Genomic DNA, 27998 nt, shown 5'->3' on the forward strand with positions numbered 1-27998 from the left:
TATCCCAGACCCCTGTTAGAAAAGAAACACCTGCATTCAACGTGTCCACATACTTTTGTCCGTATAGTGTATAACAATGAAACACATAACTGACAGAAACAAAGTACTCTTTAACTTATCCATGAGACGGAGGGTTTCTGTTTAATATGTCGAGTCACTGTAACTACAGGTACTGTATGTATATAAATATAAAACGCTCCCATAGAAATCATCATGTCTCTGTCTTTTATTGATGAGCTCTGTTTTTCTGCTTCGGTTTCAGACTGAGACAGTTTTTACAGAATAAATCCGTGGACATCATGTGGTTTCACTGGATTTCTGCTGCCATGCCGAGGTCAGGACTGTCCTCGAAGTGGACCTTGTAGTCGCCCTCTTGTTCTTCAAACACAATGACCTGTTTAATATCAACAGAGAAAGTTAGGGATAATAATGACCTGCAAATACTGTATTATAGGCCTGTAATGTACACATACTGAACCGTTATGGTACACAAGATTTTACTTTTGACAATTTATGATTAATGTTTTTTTTAATATTACAGGTGAATGAAATGGCTTCCACTAGAAGATCTTGCAAAAATAAGCCTGACGTATTCTGCTCCATCTGCGGTGAATACACCATTGTACCTAACAGGAATCAAGTCACACGTTTCATAAAGTGTGCTTACCAATCTGATTTTGGTATTAATTATTATATTTTGTGAGAAGATCAAATTTTTCAAAATCAAATTAGCAAAAAAAACCTGACCTGATTGAGAAAAACAGATGTCCTTTTTGGATTTAGCGGTGCAAAATGGTCCTAATTCAGTTGAAAAAACCTAGACAACCTGCAAAAAACATTTTTTTGTAACCCAGTGTAATTAATACCAAAATAAGATTGGTAAGCACACTTTATGAAACTTGTGACTTGATTCCTGTTAGGTACAATGGTGTATTCACCACAGATGGAGCAGAATACGTCAGGCTTATTTTTGCAAGATCTTCTAGTCGAAGCCATTTCATTCACCTGTAATATTAAAAAAAACATTAATCATAAATTGGCCAAAATAAAATCTTCAGAACTCGTTTATTGCAAGAAATATGAAAGAATTTTGTATCATATGATGTGAAAATGCCCATAAATGTAAGCAAAAATGTTAAAAAGCCAATATGTAGCATAGTTCAGAAAGTTGACCTGATTGAGCAAAATTAATGTGATTTTTGGATTCAGCACCAAAATGATCCTAAATCAGCTCAAAAAACTGAAACAATAAATTTGTTGTTGACCAGTGTAATTATATTTTGTGAGAAGATCAAATTTTTCAAAATCAAATTAGCAAAAAAACCTGACCTGATTGAGAAAAACAGATGTCCTTTTTGGATTTAGCGGTGCAAAATGGTCCGAATTCAGTTGAAAAAACCTAGACAACTTGCAAAAAACATTTCTTTGTAACCCAGTGTAATCATTCAGGATATTTTGCATATCTTGGTGTTTAAGTTCCCATAAAGAAATGTTCCCACAGCCAGAGGAGTGGATTTATCCGTGGGGATTTAAGCTAGTATATTTTATGTCTGTACAAGTGTTCATCTATGTTCAGAGTCCTCACTTCTGATCTAATGGAATATAAAGTACCAGTCTGTGTCGTCACAGTCTGTACCTGGTTAATGCCACTGTTGAGAAAAGGGCCGGGGAGGTAGAGCGCCTGCTGGGGGCCAATCGTCCAGTACCGGCCCAGATTTAAGCCGTTGATAAAAACTACACCTTTTTCCCAACCCTGAAAGCACAAAGTCATAAAATGAAGTAAGTCAGAAGGCTCGTCTGATGTACTGTATGTCTGTCAAACTCATTTTAGTTCAGGGGCCACATACAGCCTAATATTTTATAAAGTGGGCCGGACCAGTGAAATAATATAAATAACACTGGTCAACAACAAATGTATTGTTTCAGTTTTTTGAGCTGATTTAGGATCATTTTGGTGCTGAATCCAAAAATCACATTCATTTTGCTCAATCAGGTCAACTTTCTGAACTATGCTACATATTGGCTTTTGAACATTTTTGCTTACATTTATGGGCATTTTCACATCATATGATACAAAATTCTTTCATATTTCTTGCAATAAACGAGTTCTGAAGATTTTACTTTTGCCAATTTATGATTAATGTTTTTTTTAATATTACAGGTGAATGAAATGGCTTGGACTAGAAGATCTTGCAAAAATAAGCCTGATGTATTCTGCTCCATCTGCGCTGAATACACCATTGTACCTAACAGGAATCCTGTTAGAAAATGATTTTTTTTTCTCTTAAAACCTATTTTGGGTGAGAACTATATAAAAAAATCAATTGATAAAGTCACAAAAATGTAATCAATTTTGTGAGAAGATCCAATTTTTCAAAATCAAATTAGCAAAAAAAACCTGACCTGATTGAGAAAAACAGACGTCATTTTTGGAGTTAGCGGTGCAAAATGGTCCGAATTCAGCTGAAAAAACCTAGACAACTTGCAATACACATTTTTTTGTAACCCAGTGTAATAGGATAACAATTTATAAATAATGTCAACTCCAAAGATTTTCTATGTTTTTGTGTGGAAAAAAGTCAAATTCCATAATGAAAATGTTTACATCTACAAACAGTACTTGAACGTAACATGATCAAATATGAACAACCTGCAAATTCTTTAAAAAAAATAAATAAGTGCAATTTTAAGAACATTACACCTTAGTTTATCATTTATACATGTGCATTATAACTGACAGATCCCAGTGGCTCTAGTAACAGGCAGAATATTGGTAAAATTAGAGTACTGTTAAGACATTTCAGTTTGTTCCCATTTTTTGTAAAAGGCTAGTCTGTAAATGTAAACGTTTTTTGTGTAATTTTAACTTTTTAAAAACTGAAACAGAGGACAAATTTGCAGTTTTCATTATTTCTAGGTTATTATGATAGTATTTTACTGGTCTGACCCATTTTAGATTGAATTTACCTCAAATTATTTTAACCCTTTCATGCATGGTGGTCACTACAGTTCTTCTCCAGCTGTTCTCTTCTATATTCATGGATTTTGTTGTTTTAGTTTCGTAACAGCCGACACATTAGATTCTTATGTTTCATCCCATACACTCACATTCATGACATTACTGTAACTTTGCTGTTAAATCTGATCTGTACCAACATGTTTGAGTGTAAATCAATTGCTTGTTATTGTTATTAGACTGTAATTAACAACAGAAAGTTTTGTTTTGTTTTGTTTTTTTGCATATTATCTTCATGAAGTGAGTAATGACTAGTATTAGAGTATGTTAAAATGTGAGAAAACATCAGATTAGCTGCATTAAAATGTTGGTATGTCATAGTTTTTACATAGTATATCAGTAAATGCATGTTTCTTTGCTTCAAAAATTAAATGCATGCACTGTACAAAAAAAAAAAAAAAAAAAAAAAAGATAAGTTGCCTGAACTTAAGTGAAGTCATCTTGTTGCTGTGACTGAATTAATTTCAGTTGACTTGTAGTGTCAAGTTCATCACACTTTAAAACACAAGTTGATGTAACATGCAGTCTGTTGACTCAACTTCCTGTATCGAGTAAGCTGAATTTGAAAATATTATTTGAGGTAACTTTAAGAGATGTTGGTTGAATTTATTTTATCAGGGTCTTACAACTGTGAATTAAGTTGGCTCAACATGGAGTACATAACTGATACAACTTGCAAATCGCTAACTCAACTTGTTGTGTGAAGTAATGAGGACTTCAAAATATTACTTAAGAGAACTAAAAAAGATGCTGCTTGAACTTATTTTTATCAAGTTATGGCAACATTATTTTTTTTTGCTCATGCTCTATTGCCAGTCTGCTTGGTGGTGTCATGTCATGAAGTCCAGCTTTGCGTACATTTTTGCAAGTCCAAGAAATATGGCTTCATAAAAAATTTTTTTTAAAAATTCAATCGCATTGTCTTTTTTTCATGCCTAAAGAGGAATAAAACCACTCAGGGAAAAAATCTTGCTTAACCTGTTTAACCCTGACTATATTTTCAGGGGAAAAGCGCCTAAACAGACATACCCAAAGTAAATGAAGAATTACTTATTATACTTATAATAATAAGGTTCATATGGATGTTCTTGGTGTCTGTGGACATTTACAGACCTCACAGAATCTATTCCCATTGTCTAAAATATTGTATCTATTACTATGCCTGAGTAAACTGGAACAAACTAAAAGAGAAATTAGAATTTTTTATCCTCGCCTGTTTTTTTTTTCCGGCTGGATTGACGATGATCTGCATAAATTAATTGTTGGTGTCGGAGATTTTTAATAGCGTATATTTCACCCCACAAAGATTAAAAATCATGTTTGAACATTAAAGTTTGCACTAAAATACACTTCTGATGCACTTTTATTAACATTAGGGTCTAAACTTTGAGCAAAAGTGGAAAAAAACATCCATTGTCCTGATTTATTATATTTTTATAGCAGATGAATATTAATCTAATTTTTTCGGCCCACAGGCAGGCTGATAGGGCTAAATTAAGGTTCTTACAATTCATGCATGAAAGGGTTAATATCCTTGATTTTTAATATCTTCAGTGTAATTTTTGCATTTCACAAATTCATTCCAGAGGCCAGATTGGACCCTTCAGTGGGCCAGATTTGGCCCCCACATGTTTAACGCCTGTGCACTAGACACTGTTTTGTTCCACTTACTGGTAATTTCACAAATGTGTCACTGGGATACCCGTACGCAAACAACTTCCCCATGAAAAATCCTGGGAAACTGGGGTTTTCCTGCAGAGTTTTCCACGGAGCCTGATAAAGACTGAAAAAAAAAAAAACACACACTGGATTTAAATCCCATCAGAGGGAAATAAAATGGTTTTGCAGCGTTTTAGATTCAATAAAGTGTACGAACCTATCAATAAAGCCAGGTTTCATTTCCAGGCTGTAGATTGTGAAATCTCGTAAGGGTATATTGTTTAATAAAATGTCTCCCACCAGACCTGCGGGAACACAAATCAGAGCTGACTCCTACACTTGGACTGAACACAGTGATTTAATATGAGGAATAACAATAAAGTGCATATTGTCTGTCAGTCACCTTTATGTTGTTTGTCAAGGTCTCTTCCCTGGTGAACCCGCCCACAGTTTTCCACCAATAGACTTAAAGTTCGCCGTCCCTGTGGGGAATCATCTGCTTTATGCCTCCAGCAACTTTTAACAGCCAGTCTTGTGTACCATCCATCACTCCTGACAAATGCTGTCGTTGACATTTATCACATATTTCCGTCCATTGTTCACCTCCATGCCGTACCTTACCATCAGGAACTGCCAGCTCCACAGTCCGCCGCTTCAACAGCCCGATGTAGCTTCTGTCAACGAAAACCTACAAAGACAGGTGCACACACAAATAAATATTAAAGTAAAGTAGGGTGTCAAACATACAGGCTCAAATCAGACCACCAAAGGGTCCATTTTCCGGCCTGTGAGATGAATTAATGCAGTGGTTCCCAACCTTTTTAGGCTTGTGACCCCATTTTAAAAACACAAATTTATGGCGACCCCAGACATTTTTTTGCTAAAATTAATTTGTTTTTGATCATGTAATAGTTCGCTATAGTACTGTATGTTTCAAATAAATGTTAATTTTAGACAACATGTAGTCTATATAATGTATATTATTGTGGACGGAAGCAGAAAAGCCAGGTGTAGATTACTGCACAAAGTGAGAATTTGATTTAGATATCAAACTTATCAAAATTACTCCAGTTCACAGACATTGTAGACGATCAAACAGCTCAAATAATGTACAAAGCTAAAAATAATCTTTTACCAACAAATATACAGAAATTATTCAGTATTCATGGGGGGGGTTATGATTTAAGGGGGGAAATTAACTTTAAGATTCCCTTAATACGCACGACTAGGAAGGGTTTTAGTGTTTCTGTCAGCGGGGTGAGACTGTGGAACAGATTTAATATAGAGTTAAAGCAACGACCAAGCAGGAAAGAATTTAAAAGGAGGTACAAAGACCCAGTTTTTCAGAGGTACAGGGATGAGAGAGGGGAGGGGGATCACTGGGTGTGATAAAGATGTACAAGTATGTGGTAAGTGTGTGTAAATGTTTGTATAGGTGTGTATGTGTGTGTGTATATGTAGGTGTATACAGGGTGGGGAAGCAAAATGTACAATATTTTGAGGCAGGGATTGAAAGACAGTGTATGACCAATTAGTTTATTGAAAGTCATGAGAATTTATTTGCCACAAGAAAATGTTCATAATAGAAAATGTTTTTATTCTATGTGTCCTCCTTCTTTCTCAATAACTGCCTTCACACGCTTCCTGAAACTTGCGCAAGTGTTCCTCAAATATTGGGGTGACAACTTCTCCCATTCTTCTTTAATAGTATCTTCCAGACTTTCTGGTAATAGTTTTGCTCATAGTCATTCTCTTCTTTCCATTATAAACAGTCTTTATGGACACTCCAACTATTTTTGAAATCTCCTTTGGTGTGACGAGTGCATTCAGCAAATCACACACTCTTTGACGTTTGCTTTCCTGATTACTCATATGGGCAAAAGTTTCTGAAAAGGTATGGATAATAGTGTTAGGTATGAATATGACATCAATATATGTTTGGTTTCAAAACAATTGACGTAGTGCCTGCTGAGAAAAAACAACTAAATGTTCATTGTACATTTTGCTTCCCCACCCTGTATATATAAAGTGTTATGAGATAACTTTTTTGTGATCTGGCGCTATATAAATAAAATTTGATTGATTGAGTGATTTGATTGGTTTTCCCCTGTAAGTTGCTTTGGAAAAAAGCATCTGCCAAATGCATAAACATAAACATAATACGTTGTCATGCAAACAAACACCCAAAAGTTTCTACTGACATCATGGAGAAACTCAGGTATGACAATGACTGCATCAGATATGGTTTTACCAACGCTGAGAACAAAAACCTCAGTGCGTTTAATTCTTGAATAAGTGAATAACTGCACTTATAATTGTCATCCTTGTGCAATTTTTAGTTTTGGTTGAAATGTACCTCATTTATTGTCTCCAGAGAGCACTGCACCACTGTGTGAACCGGAGATATTTGCGTCTATTGACACTTGATCAAATGGCATTGAATAACACGCAAAAGCTCAAAAATGCACACATATATGCAATAAGAACTGGTGTGACATACAACACCATTTCATGAGATCAGCCTGTGCACTTTTACATTTGATCTCGCTTTTTTTAAATTCGATGCTATAATCATTTACAGTAGAGTAATAACATCCTCTCGTCGTCTTTTATGTGAGCTGTGTCGTGCATCGGACGTCCTCATGGAGCTTTATTGAGAACAGCTTTCAGTCCATTTTAATCAAACCAGTGATGTCCCACATTTTTCCAGCCCTGAATAGAGTCTGGTGTGAGCATCTCCAGCCCAGACTGACATTTATTGTGCTTAATACAAAGAACTCAAGCGTCATAATGCACAGAACTAGTTCATGTCATAGAAGTGGGTCGACTGGAGGCGTCTCGTCATCATTCATTAAAGACTCACCAGAGCTCGGTCTCGGACGTTGTCTCCAGACTTCAGTGATCCTCCAGAGGTGATGCTGGTCTCATACAGAGTGTATCCATAAGCCTGTCCGTTACCGTTGTTCACTGGGAGCTTCTCCATGTTTACTGGTTTATGGGACTTGAAGGACTGTGGAGAAACATCATGTAAACACCCTGAACTGAAAATAAAATGATTATAACACTGGTCAACAACAAATTTATTGTTAAAGTTTTGTGAGCTGATTTCGGATCATTTTGGTGCTGAATCCAAAAATCACATTCATTTTGCTCAATCAGGTCAACTTTCTGAACTATGCTACAAATTGGCTTTTTAATATTTTTGCTTAAATTTATGGGCATTTTCACATCATATGATACAAAATTCTTTCATATTTCTTGCAATAAATGAGTTCTGAAGATTTTACTTTTGCCAATTTATGATTAATGTTTTTTTTTAATATTACAGGTGAATGAAATGGCTTTGACTAGAAGATCTTGCAAAAATAAACCTGACGTATTCTGCTACATCTGCGGTGAATACACCATTGTACCTAACAGGAATCAAGTCACAAGTTTCATAAAGTGTGCTTACCAGTCTTATTTTGGTATTAATATAATTAAATGTAATCAATTTTGTGATGAAGATCAAATTTTTCAAAATCAAATTAGCAAAAAAACCTGACCTGATTGAGAAAAAACAGACGTCATTTTTGGATTTAGTGGTGCAAAATGGTCCTAATTCAGTTGAAAAAACCTAGACAACTTGCAAAAAACATTTTTTTGTAACCAAATGTAATCAAACAAATGCTCAGTTAGTAACAATGTAAAACTGAAGCACCTCTGTGAAGCTCAGAGCGTCCCATAAGGACAGGTGTTGGTACATGATGGCTGGTTCATAAGCCTCTCTGTAACGCAGGGCCGGCATGTCTGGAAAACTCTCACCGTCTGCATGGAAAGGATTTATTTATGTATGTATTTATTTATTTATTTAGAACAGGGGTCTCAAACTTGTGGCCCAGGGGCCAAATACAGCCCACAGGATGATATTTTGTGGCCCCCTACTTGACATCAAAGTTCAGTGTTAGTGTGGACCACACCAAGTTCTCAAACGTACTTTTTTGGTGAGTCTTGCCACACTTTTATTTTATTTATTTTTATCACTTAAGGGCTACCATAGATAGTCTGGTGACACCCTCTAGCATCATTTGTTGTCAATAATTGTCAAGCTAACCAACCGTGGAGTACTTGGGGAAGTATGACTGTTAGTCACGTAGTTGAAACTAAGGATGTAATGATATGAAAATTTCATATCACGGTTATTGTGACCAAAATTATCACGGCTATCATTATTATCACGGTATTGTTGTAATGTGTTCAAAATGTTCAAAAACTACTTATACACACACTGAAGTAATGTAACCAAGTTGTATTTAAAAAAAAAAAAAAAACAACCAAAACAAATAAATAACACACAATGTACTTTCTGTAGCAGAAACATTAAAATATTAACATGTCAACATCAAACATACAAATGTGCATTAAAGATAGCACCTGATGGCCATAAGAGATATCTGCACCAGGGGTGGAAATGAATAGGATTTTATCAATATTAATATTATTGTGGATTCTGTTTACCAGTCCAATTCCTTATCAAGTCTCCTATTGATTCCCAAGTGTTTTTTTGAGTGGGAAAAAAAGGGGTTGGACAGGTCTGTCTGCTGGATGGGGATCTGAAGCAGTGGGGGCCGGGGAGGGTTTTACAGGGTTTCCCTGGGGGGCCGCTGGAGGTAGAGTCTGGGTCAGGCTGGGCCGCATTAAGTATTCCACAAAAAAGGGTTTCTTTACTTTACTCGCAACTAGTAACATGCACTTCTTGATGAACTCGCCTACTTTGAATGGATTTCCACCCCTAGCAATCATCTCAATCACTACGTAGCTAGCTTCAAGGTTCAAGGCTTCGACTGTTGCTTCATTCTCTTTGTTTGCTTTCTTGAATAAATCTTGTTTCCTCAACAGACATTTTTTAAGATTGGCGACCCGGTTCTTTCTCTCAACGCCCTGGTACTTTGTATACTTCTCAGCATGTCTAGTTGAATAATGACATCAGACGTTGTATTCCTTACACAGCACAACTGTCTCTGTGCAGATGAGACACGCTGTGCTCAACACAGGGACACCCCTTAACAAAATAAGAACCCCCCTTATTTTGTTAAGTCCTCCTCGTGTGTCATGTCTGGTGTCTTTGCTTCCTGTCTCTAGTTTGTCTCACCTGTGTGATTACCTTTCTCCTCCCTGATTTGTTCCACCTGTGTCTCATTGTCTTCCCTCCCTCTAGTGTATTTAAGCCCTGTGTTTTCCCCTGTCCTGTGCCAGTTTGTAGTCTCCTTCGTGTGTTACTTACCAGCGTTTTTTGGATCCTGTCTGTCTGTTTGCCTGTTTTTGACCCGGATTGCCTTCTCTGACTTCTGCCTTTTTGCCTGACCCTTGTCTGTGCCTCAGCCTCCAATGATTCAACGTGTGTTCGACCTTTTCGCCTGTTTTACCGGTACGTGAGCTTGCCTGTTCCCTATGTCCTGTTGCCTTTCCGTGTATGACCTGGTTCTGTTACTGACTTCCCTCTGCTCTCCCCTAGTCGGATTCCCGACGTGTTTTTCCGGTCCAAACTGTGGGGTTCCGTCTCCGGTCCACTTCACGAACCCTGTGAAGAACCCAGGACTCTGTGTCCTCGTGTTGAATAAACACTGTATACTTTTACGTCTGTCTCTGGGTCTTGCATGTGGGTTCAGTTTCCGTACTCAGACCATTACACGTGCGCACGTAATCGGACGGACCGGGTCCTTGCGGGAGCCCATTATCTCCAAACTCTGGAGCTCTGTCCATGCCGGTGCCTTCCACCGTGTTTTCAGAGGCCAAACATTACAAACTGCATACGCACACCTGGAGTGCCGCTGCTTGACCAGGAAACAAAGAGCATCACCGTGATTTTCAAAGTACGGTAATCGAACACGGTTATCACAATAATTAGAATTTAAACGGTAATACTAACCGTCGGAAATTTTACCGCGGTTTATCGTTATACCGGTAACCGTTACATCCCTACTGTAGTTGAAACATATTCCAGAGCGACACCAAGTGGATGCAAAATATCTGCCATCACCCGGTTCTAGTCATGTCTCTCTCAAGACATGTCGTGAAGAGAAAGGTTGGCAACAAGTACAGGCAATTTCAGAAAACGTGGGACACAGAATATTTTTTGGTTGAGCACAGGGACAACCCCACGTGTCTCATCTGCACTGAGACAGTTGTGCTGTGTAAGGAATACAACGTCTGATGTCATTATTCAACTAGACATCCTGAGAAGTATACAAAGTACCAGGGCGTTGAGAGAAAGAACCGGGTCGCCTTCTTAAAAAATGTCTGTTGAGGAAACAAGATTTATTCAAGAAAGCAAACAAAGAGAATGAAGCAGCAGTCGAAGCCTTGAACCTTGAAACTAGTTACGTGGTGATTGAGATGATTGCTAGGGGCAGAAATCCTTTCAAAGTAGGCGAGTTCATCAAGAAGTGCATGTTACTAGTTGCGAGTAAAGTAAAGAAACCCTTTTTTGTGGAATACTTAATGCGGCCCAGCCTGACCCAGCAGCCCCCAGGGAAGTTGAGTTTGAGACCCCTGATTTCGAACATGCAAAGAAACAAAATAAAACAAAACGAAGCAAATTAAGACAAAAACAAAATAACATTTAAATGAACAGAATCTGACTTCAAGTACATGCAAGTTTGAATTTTGCAAAAGGAGTAGGAGGAAGTATAAACTGGTTTAATCCAACCCCTCCAAGTGCTTTTACACCTTTATCATTAACTTAATACAACAATCAAACAATACATTTTTCCAAATTTCAGCATTCAACCACAACTAATACATAATGCAGTAATTGAATTATACACAACAATATGATCATGACAGTACAGTCATACAAACAGACTCAACAATTCAGCCATTTTCTTCAATCATTACAGCAGATTTATCAATACAACATTATCCATCATTGCCATTATTAAATACTGTACCTCACAAGAATCAATTCTTTATATCTTTTTTTAAACTGAATTATGTTAGATATTTGTTTTATCTCCACACACAGTTTGTTCCACAATTTTACTCCACACAGAAACTTTTTAATGTAGTGTGTACTTTATGAATCTTTAAATTTAATTTTCTACGTAAATCATAGCCTCCTTCTCTTTCACAAAACATCAGGATCAATCATTCAGTCTGTGGAGCTGTATATGTACAGTACTTTACAGACAAATCAATAAACCTGATGCAAGTAACAATAAAATAACACAAGGAAATCTAACACAGTGAAAACTGATTTTAGTAAAACAATATATTGTTTGAATTAGTATTTGTTTTTTCTCTGTATGAAAGTATTTTTCTGGCTTTGACTCGAGTATAATAGAATAATCTGCTTTTAAGACTCACTTTTATCATCTGTCTTTTAACTCAGCATGAGTTGTGTGGTCGTCTGTGTCTTTTATTTATTTATTTTTATTGATTTTATTACTTTTAACGGTTTGATTTTTATTGTTTTATTTAGGGCATTGTTGTAGTTTTATGTACTTATTTATTGTCTTTAGTATTTCTTTAAGTAGTTTTATTGTTTTTATGACGTGCAGCACTTTGGAAACGTTCTTATTGTTAAAATGTCCTATATAAATAAAGTGGATTGGATTGGATTGAACTGAACTGAAATTAATTGAATTGAATTGAACCAAATCAAATCAAACTGAACTGAATTGAATTTAACTGAACTGAACTGAATCAAATCGAATTGAATCGAACTGAATCGAATCAAATCGAACTGAACCGACTCGAATCGAATTGAATTGAATTGAACTGAACTGAATTGAATCGAATTAAACTGAACTGTAAACAGAATGGTATAAATCTTCAGCTCTCGTCTATAACTTGCTCTGCATTTTTATTCACTCAAAAAGAAAACACATACTATCTATTTACCATGAATGTTTCTGTTCCAGCGCTTCTTTTTTATGTTTACAAAGAAAAAACTCTCCACTTAAAGCAGTTTTATAACATAAAAACATACCTTTGAGAATTAACATGGCTTGAAGTTGTCTGTTCACATAATATCAAACTATAAAAATGCATAAAAGCAGCATGTGCATGAGACTGAACCTTTAAGTATTAAAATCTGGTGTTAAATGACAGAAAACTTCAGCCACAAAAGTGATTAACAGTGAAATACTGACGTAAAATAAATGAAATACTGACTGAAAATAGACCTAAAAAATAAATACCAAACATACATTCAGTTCTAAAACAGACAGAACATGAGTCAGAGGTCAGTGAAGGCATCATTGTGTTGAGCTGAGTGTGTGACTTACTGTTGTACCGTGACAGCAGATCCCTGAGGAGGTGGTACTTGGGCGTGTACTCCCCAGACTCAGACAGCGGAGCATCATAATCTGAAACACATCACTTTAACTCTCACACACTGCCTCCTGCTGGACACCGACATACTTACAGGGTCACAACCAGGCCGGGATTTGCATCAGAGAGGCCATCGTTTGTTTGAAGGACGAGGAACTGACCATAACTGGGAACCACAGCCCGGTAGGTTGGGTCGGCCACGGCGCCGCTCATGAAACCAAAGCTGGAGCCTCCGTGGAACATGTAGAGGTTGACGGACATGCCTCGCCTCAGGATCTCCCTCACACTGGAAACCATATCTGAGATTCACATGAGACCATTTAACACACAGGTGCCAAACATGCGGCCCGGGGACCAAGTCCGGCCCGCCAAAGGGTCCAGTCCGGCCCATGGGATGAATTTGTGAAATGCAGAAATTACAACAAGATGTTAACAATCCTTTTAGTTCAGGTTCCACAGTCAGACCAGTTCAACCACAAGTGGGCAGGACCAGTCAAATACTATCATAAGAACAGATAAATAATGACAACTCCAAATTTTTCTCTTTGTAAATGTAAATATTTTCATGTATTTACACTAAAGCAAAGTATAATTTCGCAAAAAATGTGAATAACCTGAACAAATATGAACAACCTGAAATGTCTTAAGAGAAGTAAATACAATTTTACCAATATTCTGTCTGTTATTAAATGTTTTGTGTGTTTGTAGATCCGCTGTGATCTGTAAGTTCTAATGTACATGTGTAAATGATAAACTGAGGCAGAATATTGTTAAAATTACACTTATTTTTTCAGTTTGTTCATGTTATTCACATCTTTTGAAAGGATAGTTTGTATGTAAGCCTTTTCATAATGTAAATTTGCTTTTTTCGCTCTAAAATATAGAGAAAAGTTTGGAGTTGACATTATTTATATATTATTATGTTATTATTTTACTGGTTCGGCCCACTGCAGATCAAATTTTGCTGAATGTGGAACTGAACTAAATGAGTTTGACATCCCTGATTTAACAGGAGGAAGCTGAATTTACACCAGCGGTCTCAAACATGCAGCCCGGCGGTCAAATGCATCCCACCAAAAGTTCCAATAGGATGAATTTACAAAGTACAAAAATTCCACAGTCCAGGCTGTGGAACTCATTTTAGTTCAGGTTCCACATACAGACCAATATGATCTACAGTCAAATAATAACAACAGAATAACCAACAGAAAAGAATGACTGCAGATTTTCTTCTTGGTTTGATGCGGAAAAAAAAACAATATTACTCTATGCCTATAAATAATAACAACTTTAAATTTTTTTTCTTTATTTTAGTGCAAAATATAACATTAAATTATGAAAATATTTACATTTACAAACTATCCTGTAACAATAAAATGTGAATAACCTGAACAAATAGGAACAACCTGAAATGTCTACAGAGAAGTAAGTGCAATTTTACCAATATTCTGTCTGTAATTAAATGTTAAATTTGAACTCTTTTCTGCCTGTTACTAAGTATTTAGTGTCTTTGTAGATCTGATCCATAATGCACATGGAGAAATGATAAGTTGAGGCAGAATATTGTTAAAATTGCACTTACTTTTCTTAAGAAATTTCAGTTTTTTTCAGGTTATTCACATCTTTTTTTGTTTGCATAGTTTATAAAAGTATGTGTTTTTTTTTAATACTTTAATGGGGGAGTTTTGCACTAAAACAAAGACAAAAATTTGCAGTTTTCATTATTTATTGGTTATTCTGTTATTATTTTACTGGTCCGGCCCACTGGAGATGAAATCAGACTGAATGTGGAACCTGAAAGAAAATGAGTTTGAGAGCCTTGATCTACAGTCAAATAATAACATAATAACCTACAAAAATAATGACTTCATATTTTCTTCTTGGCTTGATGTGAAAAAAATAATATTACACTATGCTTATAAATAACGACAACTTCAAATATTTGTCTTTGTTTTAGTGCAAAAAATCATATTAAATTATGAAAATATTTACATTTACAAACTATCCTGTAACAATAAAATGTGAATAACCTGAACGAATATGAACAACCTGAAATGTCTAAAGAAAATTCAGCACAATTTGAACTCTTTTCTTCCTGTTCCTCAGTGTCTAGTGTCTTTGTAGATCTGATCCATAATTCACATGGAGAAATGATAAGTTGAGGCAGAATATTGTTAAAATTGTACTTATTTTTCTTAAGAAATTTCAGTTTTTTCAGGTTATTCACATCTTTTTTGTTTGGATAGTTTATAAAAGTAAGTATTTTCATCATTTAATGGGGGGGGGGGTTGCACTAAAACAAAAATTTGGAGTTGTCATTTATAGGTTGTTCTGTTATTATTTTACTGGTCCGGTCCACTTCAGATCAAATCAGGCTGAATGTGGAACCTGAAAGAACATGAGGTTGAGACCCCTGATTTACACACAACACAAGAACATCCCTGTGGCATTGAACGCATCACCGGACATGTGTGAACACCTGCTGACCTCAGCCAGGTGCAAAGCCGGACACACCTGACATTTACATGCACATTTACATGGAACTAGTATTTGACAAGCAAAACCAGTGACATGAGCGGCACTTAAAGGTGACCCGAGGTCAAAAACAAATTCATTTTAGCAAAAAAAAAATGTCTGGGGTGGCCAGAAATTTGTGATGTTAAAATGGGGTCACGAGCCAAAAAAGGTTGGAAACCACTGATTTAAGCCCTGAGACATTGTTTCTGCTGTGAACTGTCGTCTGTTTCAGGTTCATTAAAGCTGCTGTGAGTTTGTGCTTGTGTTCCTTTTCTTCAGTGGTTGTGTTTTACTGTGTGTTTTAGGGGCAAAACAGGCGGAAGAACAGAAACAGACAAAAAGAGGAATTGAAGTTTGACAGATTTGGACTAAATAAGGCACTAGAATGGACATGGATAAGAGCTTTAGGATGTTGAACATGAAATGTGAACTGGAACACACTGAACAACAACAAAGATCTGAATTTGGGCCCAGGAGTTTTTGTATTGGACTCTTTTTTTTCTAAATCAGTCCAGCTGCTTTTTGACACTTGGTTGAACTCCAAAAAGCAGTTACACGGTCAAAAAATGAATAAAATAAGCAACACAATGAACTAAAACATCTAAAGTGATCCATAAAATGAACAAAAATGAAGAATAAATAACAATATAATAAGTAACATGAACAAAATAAGCCACAAACTGAACAAAACTGAAGAAAAAAATAATACAATAAAAAACAAAATATAGAAAAATGAAATTCTCGCCTGGATACCGGAGGGTTAAGTTCATATCTGAGAGGTTCTTCCATCACTGAGGAGGACAAACCTAGAACACCAGAACTACAGCGGTCCTTACCCTCAGGGGGGAGCACATGGTGGAGGTCACCCCACACATCAAACCCCCCGGTCCAGTAGTCCAGCACCATGGACGGGCTGTTGGGCTGCAACAACAACAACAACAACAACGACAACAACAACACAAACAGGCCGTCACTGTTAACCCACACTGATCCATCATAGAACATATTACTTGTCTTTACTCATTACTTATTTATTTACTTCTTCTTTATGTACTTACTTATTCGTTACTCATTTTTATTCTATATTATATTCTATTTTTATTATCTATCTATCTATCTATCTATCTATCTATCTATCTATCTATCTATCTATCTATCTATCTATCTATCTATCTATCTATCTATCTATACCTGTAATGAGTTCAGGTCCTGGATGTCCTTCTGGTTCAGTTTCTGCAGCTTCACTGTTCTGATGGCTGAAACACAGCAGAACTCCTGAACACCAGTCTGGGATGGAGTTCTTTCATTTATCTGTGCGTTAATAAAACACTGTACCTCCATCGACACCCCCGGCTTTTAACGTGTTGTGTCCGTCAGATGTAAACAAGAGCTCGCTGATGCCTCTGGACAGTAAAGCCTGAAGAAACACACACATCACATTGTCACAACAGAACAGATTCATACCAGAGACGTTAAAGGCATTTTAGTTCAGGTTCCACATTCACACCAATGGGATTGGAAGTGAACCAGTAAAATAATAACATAATAACCTATAAATACTGTCAACTCCAAAACTTTCTCTATGTTTTAGAGTGAAAAAAGTAAAATTCCATTATGAAAATGTTTACATTTATAAACTATCCTTTAAAAAAAAATGTGAATAACATGAACAACCTGAAGTTTCTTTATAAAAATAAGTGCAACTGTAACAATATTATACCTCAGCTTATTATGCACATATGTGCATCCCAACTAACAGATCACAGTGGATCTACAAATACACACACTGTAAAAAAAAAAAAAAAAAGGTATTGTTCTAGCAGCAGGGGTGCTGAAAAATTACTGTTAAATAACAGAAAATAACCATCTCATAAAAATATGGTAATTTTCCATAATTAAAAATACAGTTTTTTGCCCTAACTTTACATGAGATTTAGCATATTTTTTGGACTTTTTAATGTTTAATAAAGAATATTTACATGTATTAAAGCAATCATATTATATATATATATATATATATATATATATATATATATATATATATATATATATATATATATATATATATATATATATATATATATATACATATATGAATAAAATTTTCAGTGAGACTCAGTTGTCCAATCCACTGATAAAACCTGTATTTGGACAGTTTATACTATATATTATATAGTGCTTATACATGTTATACATTCACAAAAACACATTTATTCAACATTTTTGTAGTGAAACCTGCCGTAATTACACAAGATCTTTGTCAATTAACAAACAAGTCTTGTTAAACTTACAGAACAAATACTTCTTTTCTTTTTCTGTGAAAAAAGAAATTTCTTTTAAGAAATTAAATTTTTTGGGTTATTCACAGTTACAGTTTTTTTTGTGTTATTTTACCTTTGATGTGTAAAATCACAGTCTGTTTTTGTCATTTCATTGATATTTTCCTGTATCTTGAAAATAAAGGAAAAATCTATAAAATAAACAGTGAAAATTCTGTTTAATTACAGATTTGTTTTTACAGTGCATAACAGGCTTAATATAGTTAAAATTGCATTTACTCCTCTTAAAACATTTCATGTTTTTCATATTTTTGTGAAAGGATAAGTTTGAAAATGTAAACCATTACATGTAATTTCACTTTTTTCCACTAAAACAAAAATACAAATTGTGAATTGCGATTATTTATAGGTTATTGTGATAGTATTTTAGTGATCTGACCCACTTGAGAGCATATTGGTCTGCATGTGGAACCTGAACTAAAATGATTTTAACATCCTTGATTGTTAATATCTTCAGTGTAATTTTTGCATTTGAAAAATTCATCTCGTGGGCCGGATTGGACCATTTGGTGGGCCAGTTTTGGCCCACGGGCCTTATGTTTGACACCTGTGCATTAGAATGACAAGTAAACCTAAATCTTTGCTGATTTTCTGCTGTCTTTGGTGAAAGATATTGTAAATGTAATGATTCTTTATTATAGTGAATATTAATGCAAATCTGACAGAAAGATTCATCCTTGGGGCCAGATTGGACCCTTTGGGGGGCTGGTTTTGGCCACCGGACCAAATGTTTGACTCCAACATTTGTATAAAAATCTCTGCAGTTCTGGACATAATTAGTCCATTTGTGATTTTCTATATAAATCCAGTATCACAGCCCTTTAATACAACCTTTGGATATTCAACTCAGCTACTTGCTATTCACAATTGGGTTTTTCATCATTCGTTTAGATAGAGCTTATTAAATTTGCACAGTGAATATGTTCAAGTGTTTTGCAGGAAAAGTCACAGTAGTTCAATAATTATTTCAGGTTGTGTATATAATTATAGTGTACTGAAGCGTGGTCAGTTACCTCTTTAATAAAAACCATGTAACTCTCATCCTTTGCGAATGATCCATACTCGTTTTCGACCTGCACTGCAATTACAGGACCTCCTTTTTTGAACTGAAAAAGATCATTTGTGACGTTATAAACAGGACAAGTTACATGAACTATATCTGCACATGGGGTTTTTTTGTCTGCATCAACAGAAAGTGACCTGCAGAGGAACAATTTTTGGAATAAGCTTGTCAAAGAAGGTGTTGACGGCGTGAACGAAGGCGGGGTACGTGGTTCTGAGCCTCATGTTGTCGTCTCGGAGGAGCCAGCTGCAGACACAGAAACAAGACGGAGTTTTGATGATGATAGCACTGGGTTACAAAAAAATGTTTTTTGCAAGTTGTCTAGGTTTTTTCAACTGGATTAGGACCATTTTGCACCATTTTTTTTTTTTTTATGAAGCCATATTTCTTGAACTTGTACGCAAAGCTGGACACCGTGACATGACACCACCAAGCAGACTGGCAATAGAGCATGAGCAAAAAAATAATGTTGCTGTAACTTGATAAAATAAGTTCAAGCAGCATCTTTTTTAGTTCTCTTAAGTAATATTTTGAAGTCCTTAATACTTGACACGGCAAGTTGAGTCATCAAATTGCAAATTGTATCAGTTATGTACTCCATGTTGAGCCAACTTGATTCACAGTTGTAAGAACTTTGAACAGGTCTGTTTCACCACTTAAAAGTTATGACTGTGTGTATATCAACAAATTTCAGATTGCCTTATTTGTCCATAAAATTGTTAATAACAGTTCATGTTTACCTGATCAATACAAAGGCTTCTTCCTGTTCAACTCAGACATTCATCACCATAGCACAAGACAGCGGAATCTACTAAGACCGATTACACTGGGTTACAAAAAAATGTTTTTTGCAAGTTGTCTAGGTTTTTTCAACTGAATTAGGACCATTTTGCACCGCTAAATCCGAAAATGACGTCTGTTTTTCTCAATCAGGTCAGGTTTTTTTGCTAATTTGATTTTGAAAAATTTGATCTTCTCATAAAATTGATTACATTTTTGTGACTTTATCAGTTGATTTTTTATATAGTTCTCACCCAAAATAGGTTTTAAGAGAAAAAAAATCATTTTCTAACAGGATTCCTGTTAGGTACAATGGTGTATTCAGCGCAGATGGAGCAGAATACGTCAGGCTTATTTTTGCAAGATCTTCTAGTCGAAGCCATTTCATTCACCTGTAATATTAAAAAAAAACATTAATCATAAATTGGCAAAAGTAAAATCTTCAGAACTCGTTTATTGCAAGAAATATGAAAGAATTTTGTATCATATGATGTGAAAATGCCCATAAATGTAAGCACAAATGTTAAAAAGCAAATATGTAGCATAGTTCAGAAAGTTGACCTGATTGAGCAAAATTAATGTGATTTTTGGATTCAGCACCAAAATGATCCTAAATCAGCTCAAAAAACTTCAACAATAAATTTGTTGTTGACCAGTGTAATGATTGGATCAAAGTTTGGATGATTCCCCATAAATACCTTATCACCAACAAGGTTAAAGATGGATCCTTCAGAATTCTTCACAAATATTACCCTGTTAACTGAAATTCAAAAAAGACACAGACATAAACTGTTCTTTTTGTGGGGACCATCCACAGACTGTGCTGCAGCTCCTCTGGTGTCATTCATACACCAACAAACTGTGCAAGGACTTCAGCAGATTTATGCAATGAAATGCAATACCTCAAATAAGGAAATATATTTAACATATATCCTCAGTGTCCAGCCAGGGTCAAAGTGCAATATATATTTATCACTACTGTTTTCTTGGTTGGTGACATGCTTGTTTTTATTCTGTATATAAATGTACACTTTTCTTTGTTCTTCTTTTAAACTGTTTTGCACTACGCACCACTAGAGAGTTGTCTCTTTTAAACCCCTTCAGCCCTATCGGCCCGCCCGTGGGCTGAAAAAATTATATTAATATTCATCTACTATAAAAATCTAATAAATCAGGACAATGGATGTTTTTTTTTTCAACTATTGCTCAAAGTTTAGACCCTAATGTTAATAAAAGTGCATCAAAAGTGTATTTTAGTGCAAACTTTAATGTTCAAACATGATTTTTAATCTTCGTGGGGTGAAATATACGCTATTAAAAATCTCCGACACGAACAATTAATTTATGCAGATCATCATCAATCCAGCCGGAAAAAAAACGGGCGAGGATAAAAAATTCCAATTTCTCTTTTAGTTTGTTCCAGTTTACTCAGGCAGAGTAATAGATACAATATTTTAGACAATGGGAATAGATTCTGTGAGGTCTGTAAATGTCCACAGACACCAAGAACATCCATATGAACCTTATTATTGTGAAGGAATTCTTCATTTACTTTGGGTATGTCTGTTTAGGCGTTTTTCCCCTGAAAATATGGTCAGGGTTAAACAGGTTAATTTTGTTGTACATATGTGTACAATAAAGGCATTCTATTCTATTCTATTCTATTCTATTCTATTCTATTCTATTCTATTCTATTCTTATCGACCATGTTTTTGTTTTTGTTTTTTTCCAACCTTTGTTTATTAGGAGTTTTGTAAAAAAAAATTGAACAATACAAACACTGTATCATATATGACACATCAATTGAAAATAAATTGTTATGTTTATGTTTATGCATTTGGCAGACGCTTTTTTCCACAGCGACTTACAGGGGAAAACCAATCAAATCACTCAATCAATCAAATTTTATTCATATAGCGCCAGATCACAACAAAAAAGTTATCTCATGACACTTTATATATAGAGTTGGTCAAAACCAGACTCTAAGACTCCAGACTCTAGCCAATTTACAGAAACCCAACAGAATCCTTGTTGCACAATTTCCTTTTTTTTATATATATATATATGCAACAAACCTGAGGACAAGTACACCAACCTTCTCCATTAACAAAAAAAAAAAAAAAAAAAATCGACCATGTTTTCAGAAACTTTGTCATATCGTGGAAAAATGTACTACTTTGTTATTACAGATACCCCAGAAAGGAAAAAAAAACAAAACAAACTAAACGTTTTTTTTTTAGAATTAATTTATTTCTCTTACTTGCTAAATTTTTCATTCACAAATGTAAGTTCTGTAACACCAAACCAAATATTGTTTATTTTTTGAAAGGTGTTGAACTTTATTTAAAGCTATTAGATAAATCTGGAAACAAAAAAGCTATAAAACCCATCAGTATTTGCTCTGATTTGGACATTGTATTGTACTGTATTCCCCCTGGAAAACTTGTGATGTTATTTTCTTTTCTTTTCTTTTGTCACTCAATAAAGATTTAATGGAAAAAAAAAAAAGAAAGAAACAAGACGCTGAGTTACAACTAAATCCAAAGAGAGGATGAACAGCAGAGTCACAGTGAGGCAAAAACTGCACAAAGGTTCACGTTACCCAAGAAACCCCCCCCCCCCCCCCCCCCCCATGGCAAGACGGGACATTTTCACCCTGGATTCAACCAAACTGGCCAAACTCTGTGTTCATGTGGATCAAGAAGCCTTTGTGTTGTTGGATTGAAATTGATTATGGAGTTTATTGAATATGTCCTGGAACATCTGCGAGTCAAAGTTCCTTCAACAAACTAAACCAGACTAAACCAGGAGCGTCAAAGGGGCGTTCAGGGGCCACATTCAGTCCAGTATGAACTAAAGTGGACCTGACCAGTCAAATAAAATTGCATAATAAACTACAAATAAAGAAAACTCTGAGCTTTTCTTATGTTTTAAAAAGTAGAATTAGATTAGGAAATGGTTTCAATCTCAAACTATTTTTTTTTTAACTGTGAATATCATGAACAACCTGAAGTTTCTGAAGAAAAGTAAGTGTAATTCTAACAACATTAAGCCTCAGTTTATCATTTACACATGTGCATTACAACTTACAGAACAAAACTCTAATGACTATATATATATATATTTAGAAGAGTGTTTAAGAGATTTTTTTTAACAATAAAACAAAGATAAAAATATGGAGTTGTCATTATTTATAAGCTATTATGATTGTATTTCACTGGCAGACAAATGTGAGATTGAATTATATATCTATAACTACGATAGATAGATAGATAGATAGATAGATAGATAGATAGATAGATAGATAGATAGATAGATAGATAGATAGATAGATAGATAGATAGATAGATAGATAGATAGATAGATAGATAGATAGATAGATAGATAGATAGATAGATAGATAGATAGATAGATAGATAGATAGATAGATAGATAGATAGATAGATAGATAGATAGATAGATAGATAGATCCTTTTTCAGCTGCTCCTACCTCGGCAGTCCTCCTAAGTCTAGTTCAGAGGAAACGTAGGGTCCTGGGCGTAAAATCACCCACAATCCCAACTCAGCAGCAAGACTGACGTACGCTCTGAAACCAAACACAAAACATCATCATTAACCCTTTAAGAACTAGAACATGTTCATGTCAACTTTTTCTACATTTAACCTTTCCTAACTAATTTATCACCCTTTACTACTATATTTACTCCATTCTGTTCTGTTCTCCATCCATCCATTATCTTCTGCTTCTTCCGGGGCCGTGTCATGGGGATAACAGTCTAAACAGGGATGTTTATTCTATTCTATTCTATTCTATTCTATTCTATTCTATTCAATTCAGTTCAGTTCTATTCTATTCAGTCTATTCTATTCTGTTCAGTTCTATTCTATTCTATTCTATTCTATTCTGTTCTGTTCTGTTCTATTCTATTCAGTTCAGTTCTATTCTATTCAGTCTATTCTATTCTGTTCAGTTCAGTTCTATTCTATTCTATTCTATTCTATTCTGTTCTGTTCTGTTCTATTCTATTCAGTTCAGTTCTATTCTATTCTATTCTATTCTATTCTGTTCTGTTCTGTTCTATTCTATTCTATTCTGTTCAGTTCAGTTCTATTCTATTCTATTCTATTCTATTCTATTCTGTTCAGTTCTATTCCATTCTATTCTATTCAGTTCTATTCTATTCTGTTCTGTTCTATTCTATTCTATTCTATTGTATTCTATTCTATTCTATTCTATTCTGTTCAGTTCAGTTCAGTTCAGTTCTATTCTATTCTATTCTATTCTATTCTATTCTATTCTATTCTATTCTATTCTATTCAGTTCTATTATATTCTGTTCTGTTCTATTCTATTCTATTCTATTCTATTCTATTCTATTCAGTTCTATTCTATTCTGTTCTGTTCTGTTCTATTCTATTCTATTCAGTGTAGGTCTATCAGACTCTGTGTCCTGATGTTTGCAGGTGCAGAATGTTGTTGTATCTCCCCAGTTTTCACTGCTGTGCCGTTCATTTACTTTTGTTTATTTGCTCGTGTTTATTTGCTCGTGTTTATTTGCTCGTGTTTATTTGCTCGTGTTTATTTGCTCTTGTCCTTTTGCTCTTGTTCATTTGTTTTTGTTTTGCAGATGCTGCCGTTGTTAGGTGGGACTCTGCCTTTCTACCTTTTCCCCAGAGCCGTCGGGTTTCAATGAGAGCTCCCATCAGGGCTTAAAGCAGGTAATAGAGTGAGCAGAGCTATGGAGACGCTCTGTGCATCAGCCCCACAGGGAACACATTGGTCTGAGTGCTTTGTTTACATGTGCAGGACCATTCCAGCTCCCCTTACTCTAAATCCAGCTGAGTGTGGAAGTTGAACACCCCTCTCTGCGGCTGGTGCAGACTCCACGGCACATATCTGCAAAAATACAACATGTTTTCATGAAACGCTGAAGTTCCCGCTGCCGCAGAAAAGGACAGAACATAATTAAGGACAGTGCACACTCTGTTTGAACTGTTGTGGTCAGGCAGAAGAAACAGGACAACAAAGACAAACCGATTCAGCAGCAGGTTTTACCAACAGCAACACACATTCACTACAGATGCAATAAAAGGAACCAGTGCAAACACAGAAGGTACGCCTGTGTGGGAGTGAAGGCGCATCTGCTTGGTTTGGTTTGGTTTGGTTTGGTTTGGTTTGGTTTGGTTTGTTTACCTACTTATATGATCCAAAACCAGGTTATTTTTGCTGCTTTTATTTATATTTTTATTGTAGGTCTTTTATATGATGTACAGATTGGATGGAAATCTGTTCAACATATACATTCTGTTGTACTTGTTACAATGGCAATAAAGATATTCTATTCTATTCTAATCTATTCTAGTCTAGTTTATTCTAGTCTATTCTAGTCTAGTTTATTCTAGTCTAGTCTATTCTAGTCTATTCTAGTCTAGGTTATTCTATTCTATTCTATTCTATTCTAGTCTATTCTAATCTAGTTTATTCTATTCTATTCTATTCTATTCTATTCTAGTCTAGTCTAGTCTAGTCTAGTTTATTCTATTCTATTCTATCCTGTTCTAGTCTAGTTTATTCTATTCTATTCTGTTCTATTCTAGTCTAGTTTATTCTATTCTATCTTATTCTATTCTATTCTATTCTATTCTATTGTAGTCTAGACTAGTCTATTCTGGTCTTTCTAGTTTATTCTATTCTATCCTATTCTATTCTAGTTTATTCTATTCTATTGTATTCTATTCTATTCTAGTTTAGTCTAGTCTAGTCTAGTCTAGTCTGTCTAGTTTATTCTATTCTATCCTATTCTAGTCTAGTTTATTCTATTCTATTCTATTCTAGTTTATTCTATTCTATCTTATTCTATTCTATTCTAGTCTAGTCTAGTCTAGTCTAGTCTAGTCTTTCTAGTTTATTCTATTCTATTCTATTCTATCCTATTCTATTCTAGTTTATTCTATTCTATTCTATTTTGTTCTCTTCTGTTTCTGTTCTATTCTATTCTATTCTATTTTGTTCTCTTCTCTTCTGTTTCTGTTCTATTCTATTCTATTCTAGTCTGTTCTTTTCTATTCCTTTTCTATTTCTCTTCTCTTCTCTCCTCTTCCAGCTGATTGTCAGGTGTTATCCTATTCTCTTCTATTTTATTCTTTTCTATTCCTCTTCTATTCCTCTTCTCTCCTCTTCCAGCTGATTGTCAGGTGTTATCCTATTCTCTTCTATTTTATTCTTTTCTATTCCTCTTCTCTCCTCTTCCAGCTGATTGTCAGGTGTTGTTCTTACGTGGTGACGGTGTTGATGCCACAGGCCTTCATCTTCATCAGCCGGTCCCTCCAGTAGGCCCTCGGCACCCGGAAATAATGCACCGACCCCCCCAGGATGGTGAAGGGCTCCCCCTCCAGGGTGAACTGGGACGTGTTGGCGCTCAGGCCCACCTTCCTGCTCATCCGGCGTCGGCCTGAGGGCATGCTGGGAAAGGAAAGAAGCTGCCTGTTATTGGTGTCCTCCCCTCATAATCCTGACACACACTATTGTGCTTGAACTGACCACATGACACGCTGGATAGGAATGTGCACATGTCTTGTTTTTGCAAAAAGCAGCAGCGTGTTGAGCAAAGTCAGACGTAAAACTCACTGATTTTAACCCATAAAGACCCAAACATCCACCGTCGAACAAAAACATCTACTGATCTAAACTGTTGATCTGCTAATCCTATCAATCCATGTAAATAATTGGTGTAAAATAGTTTGTCGTCTTTTCATGGTCATCAGATATGACCCATTTGGACGTTCAGAGGCTCCGTAGTTACCATGGAAACACCGTCATCTTCTACAACATTGATTCACCAGTAAAACTTTTATGAACGTCTTCATAATCAATGTCAGTTAAACATAGGAAAATGGATGATTTTCACTGGAAAAAATGCAAAATTCAGAGGATAACATTATAATAAATGGTTATAAATCAATCATTAAATACACTGTAAAAAAAGACCCGTAAAAAAACCATAATATTCAGTCAGCAGGGGTGCCAAAAAACTCTGTAAAATAACGGAAAATAACCATCTCATGAAAATACAGTTCCATAATTAAAATCCATAATTAAAATACAGTTTTTTTGCCCTAACTTTACATGAGATTTTGCTTTTTTTTTTTTTTTTTGACTTTTTTTGACTTTTTTTGACTTTTTAATGTTTAATAAAGAATATTTTCATGTATTAAAACAATCAAATTACCTATAAATAAATATATATATATGTATATATATGTATATATATATATATATATATATATATATATATATATATATATATATATATATATATATATATGTATATAATTTTCAATGAGACTCAGTTGTACAATCCACTGATTAAAACTGTATTTGGACAGTTTATCAGTGCTTATACATGTTATACATTCACAAAAATATATTAATTCAACATTTTTGTTGTGAAACCTCCCATAATTACACAGGATATTTATCAATTAACAAACAAGTCTGGCTAGACTTACAGAACAAATACTTCTTTTACGTTTAATTGTCAGTAATTTTATCTCATTTTATTTATTTTTTTACAGTATTAAACTTTAAATTAACAATTTAATCGCTTTGGAAAAAGCGTTGGCCAAATGCATAAACATAAACATAAACATAATATCATAAATAGTTATTCAGTTACAGTTTTTTCGTATTATCTTACATTTGACGTGTAAAATCACAGTCTATTTTTGTCATTTCACTGATATTTTCCTGTATCTTAAAAATACAGAAAAAATCTATAAAATAAACAGTGAAAATTCTGTTAAATTACAGATTTTTTTTTCAGTGTAGAGGGAAAAATTCATTTGGTAACAGTCACAGAAGTCACACTGGGTCCTTACAGATTATTATATTTGCATGTTCCTGTACATCCATGTGAAGTAACACAGAAAGGCCTTGTTCATTCATTTCCTCATTAGAGACAGACTGTATGAATGCAACGGTCACGTATATTTACACTGATACTCACACATATCAAAGTGTATTTGTCCATTAAATACACACTAGTGCTAGTTTGAATCACACTTCATAAAGAAACTTATAGAGTTGCTAATGTAGCTGCATGATCAGAAACTTGTTGCACATCTATAAGGACAAGGATTTAACTTACCCAAAATATCTGTACATGATGAAACCAACAATGCAGAGGCACACCAGGGTGTATTTCCGTTTGTGTACATTTCTGATCCTGAACACAACCATCGACGGGGAGTGATTTCCCTTCCAGTGTGATGAAGTTCACAGCAGCATCTGAGCTCAGTGGACGCCTGATGCT

At 35.0% G+C, this 27998-nt stretch overlaps 1 protein-coding gene across 2 annotated transcripts; it reads right to left on the minus strand.

Annotated features, from left to right (window-relative positions):
- Positions 1–27954, minus strand: LOC115432514 (beta-galactosidase-1-like protein 2). Of its 2 annotated transcripts, XM_030153382.1 has the most exons (19): positions 27834–27954; positions 25964–26149; positions 24515–24583; positions 23178–23273; positions 19045–19153; positions 18858–18950; positions 16841–16922; positions 16697–16761; positions 16342–16426; positions 13150–13287; positions 12943–13023; positions 8376–8482; positions 7539–7685; positions 5292–5363; positions 5079–5157; positions 4893–4980; positions 4688–4799; positions 1637–1753; positions 1–394 (listed from the first exon to the last, which is right to left on the minus strand). In XM_030153382.1, exons 1-19 carry the CDS (start codon positions 27923–27925, stop codon positions 308–310), a joined length of 1905 nt encoding a protein of 634 aa, XP_030009242.1. In that variant the 5' UTR covers positions 27926–27954; the 3' UTR covers positions 1–307. The 2 variants fall into 2 exon arrangements, with proteins under 2 accessions (XP_030009242.1, XP_030009243.1); XM_030153383.1 differs by lacking the exon at positions 1637–1753.
- Positions 27955–27998: the final 44 nt, after the last annotated feature.

This window comes from Sphaeramia orbicularis, chromosome 14, assembly GCF_902148855.1.
Source record: "Sphaeramia orbicularis chromosome 14, fSphaOr1.1, whole genome shotgun sequence".
In the NCBI taxonomy this organism is placed as follows: Eukaryota; Metazoa; Chordata; class Actinopteri; order Kurtiformes; family Apogonidae; genus Sphaeramia; species Sphaeramia orbicularis.

Bases quoted from the DNA above. Each gene is read 5' to 3' on its own strand.
- LOC115432514 (XM_030153382.1), bottom strand. From the start codon at position 27,925: ATGGTTGTGTTCAGGATCAGAAATGTACACAAACGGAAATACACCCTG. The intron at 26,150-27,833 runs GTAAGTTAAATC...TTCCTTTCCCAG, and splicing joins ATCATGTACAGATATTTTGG to CATGCCCTCAGGCCGACGCC. The intron at 13,024-13,149 runs GTCAGTTCCTCG...GATGTGTTTCAG, and splicing joins GGCTGTGGTTCCCAGTTATG to ATTATGATGCTCCGCTGTCT.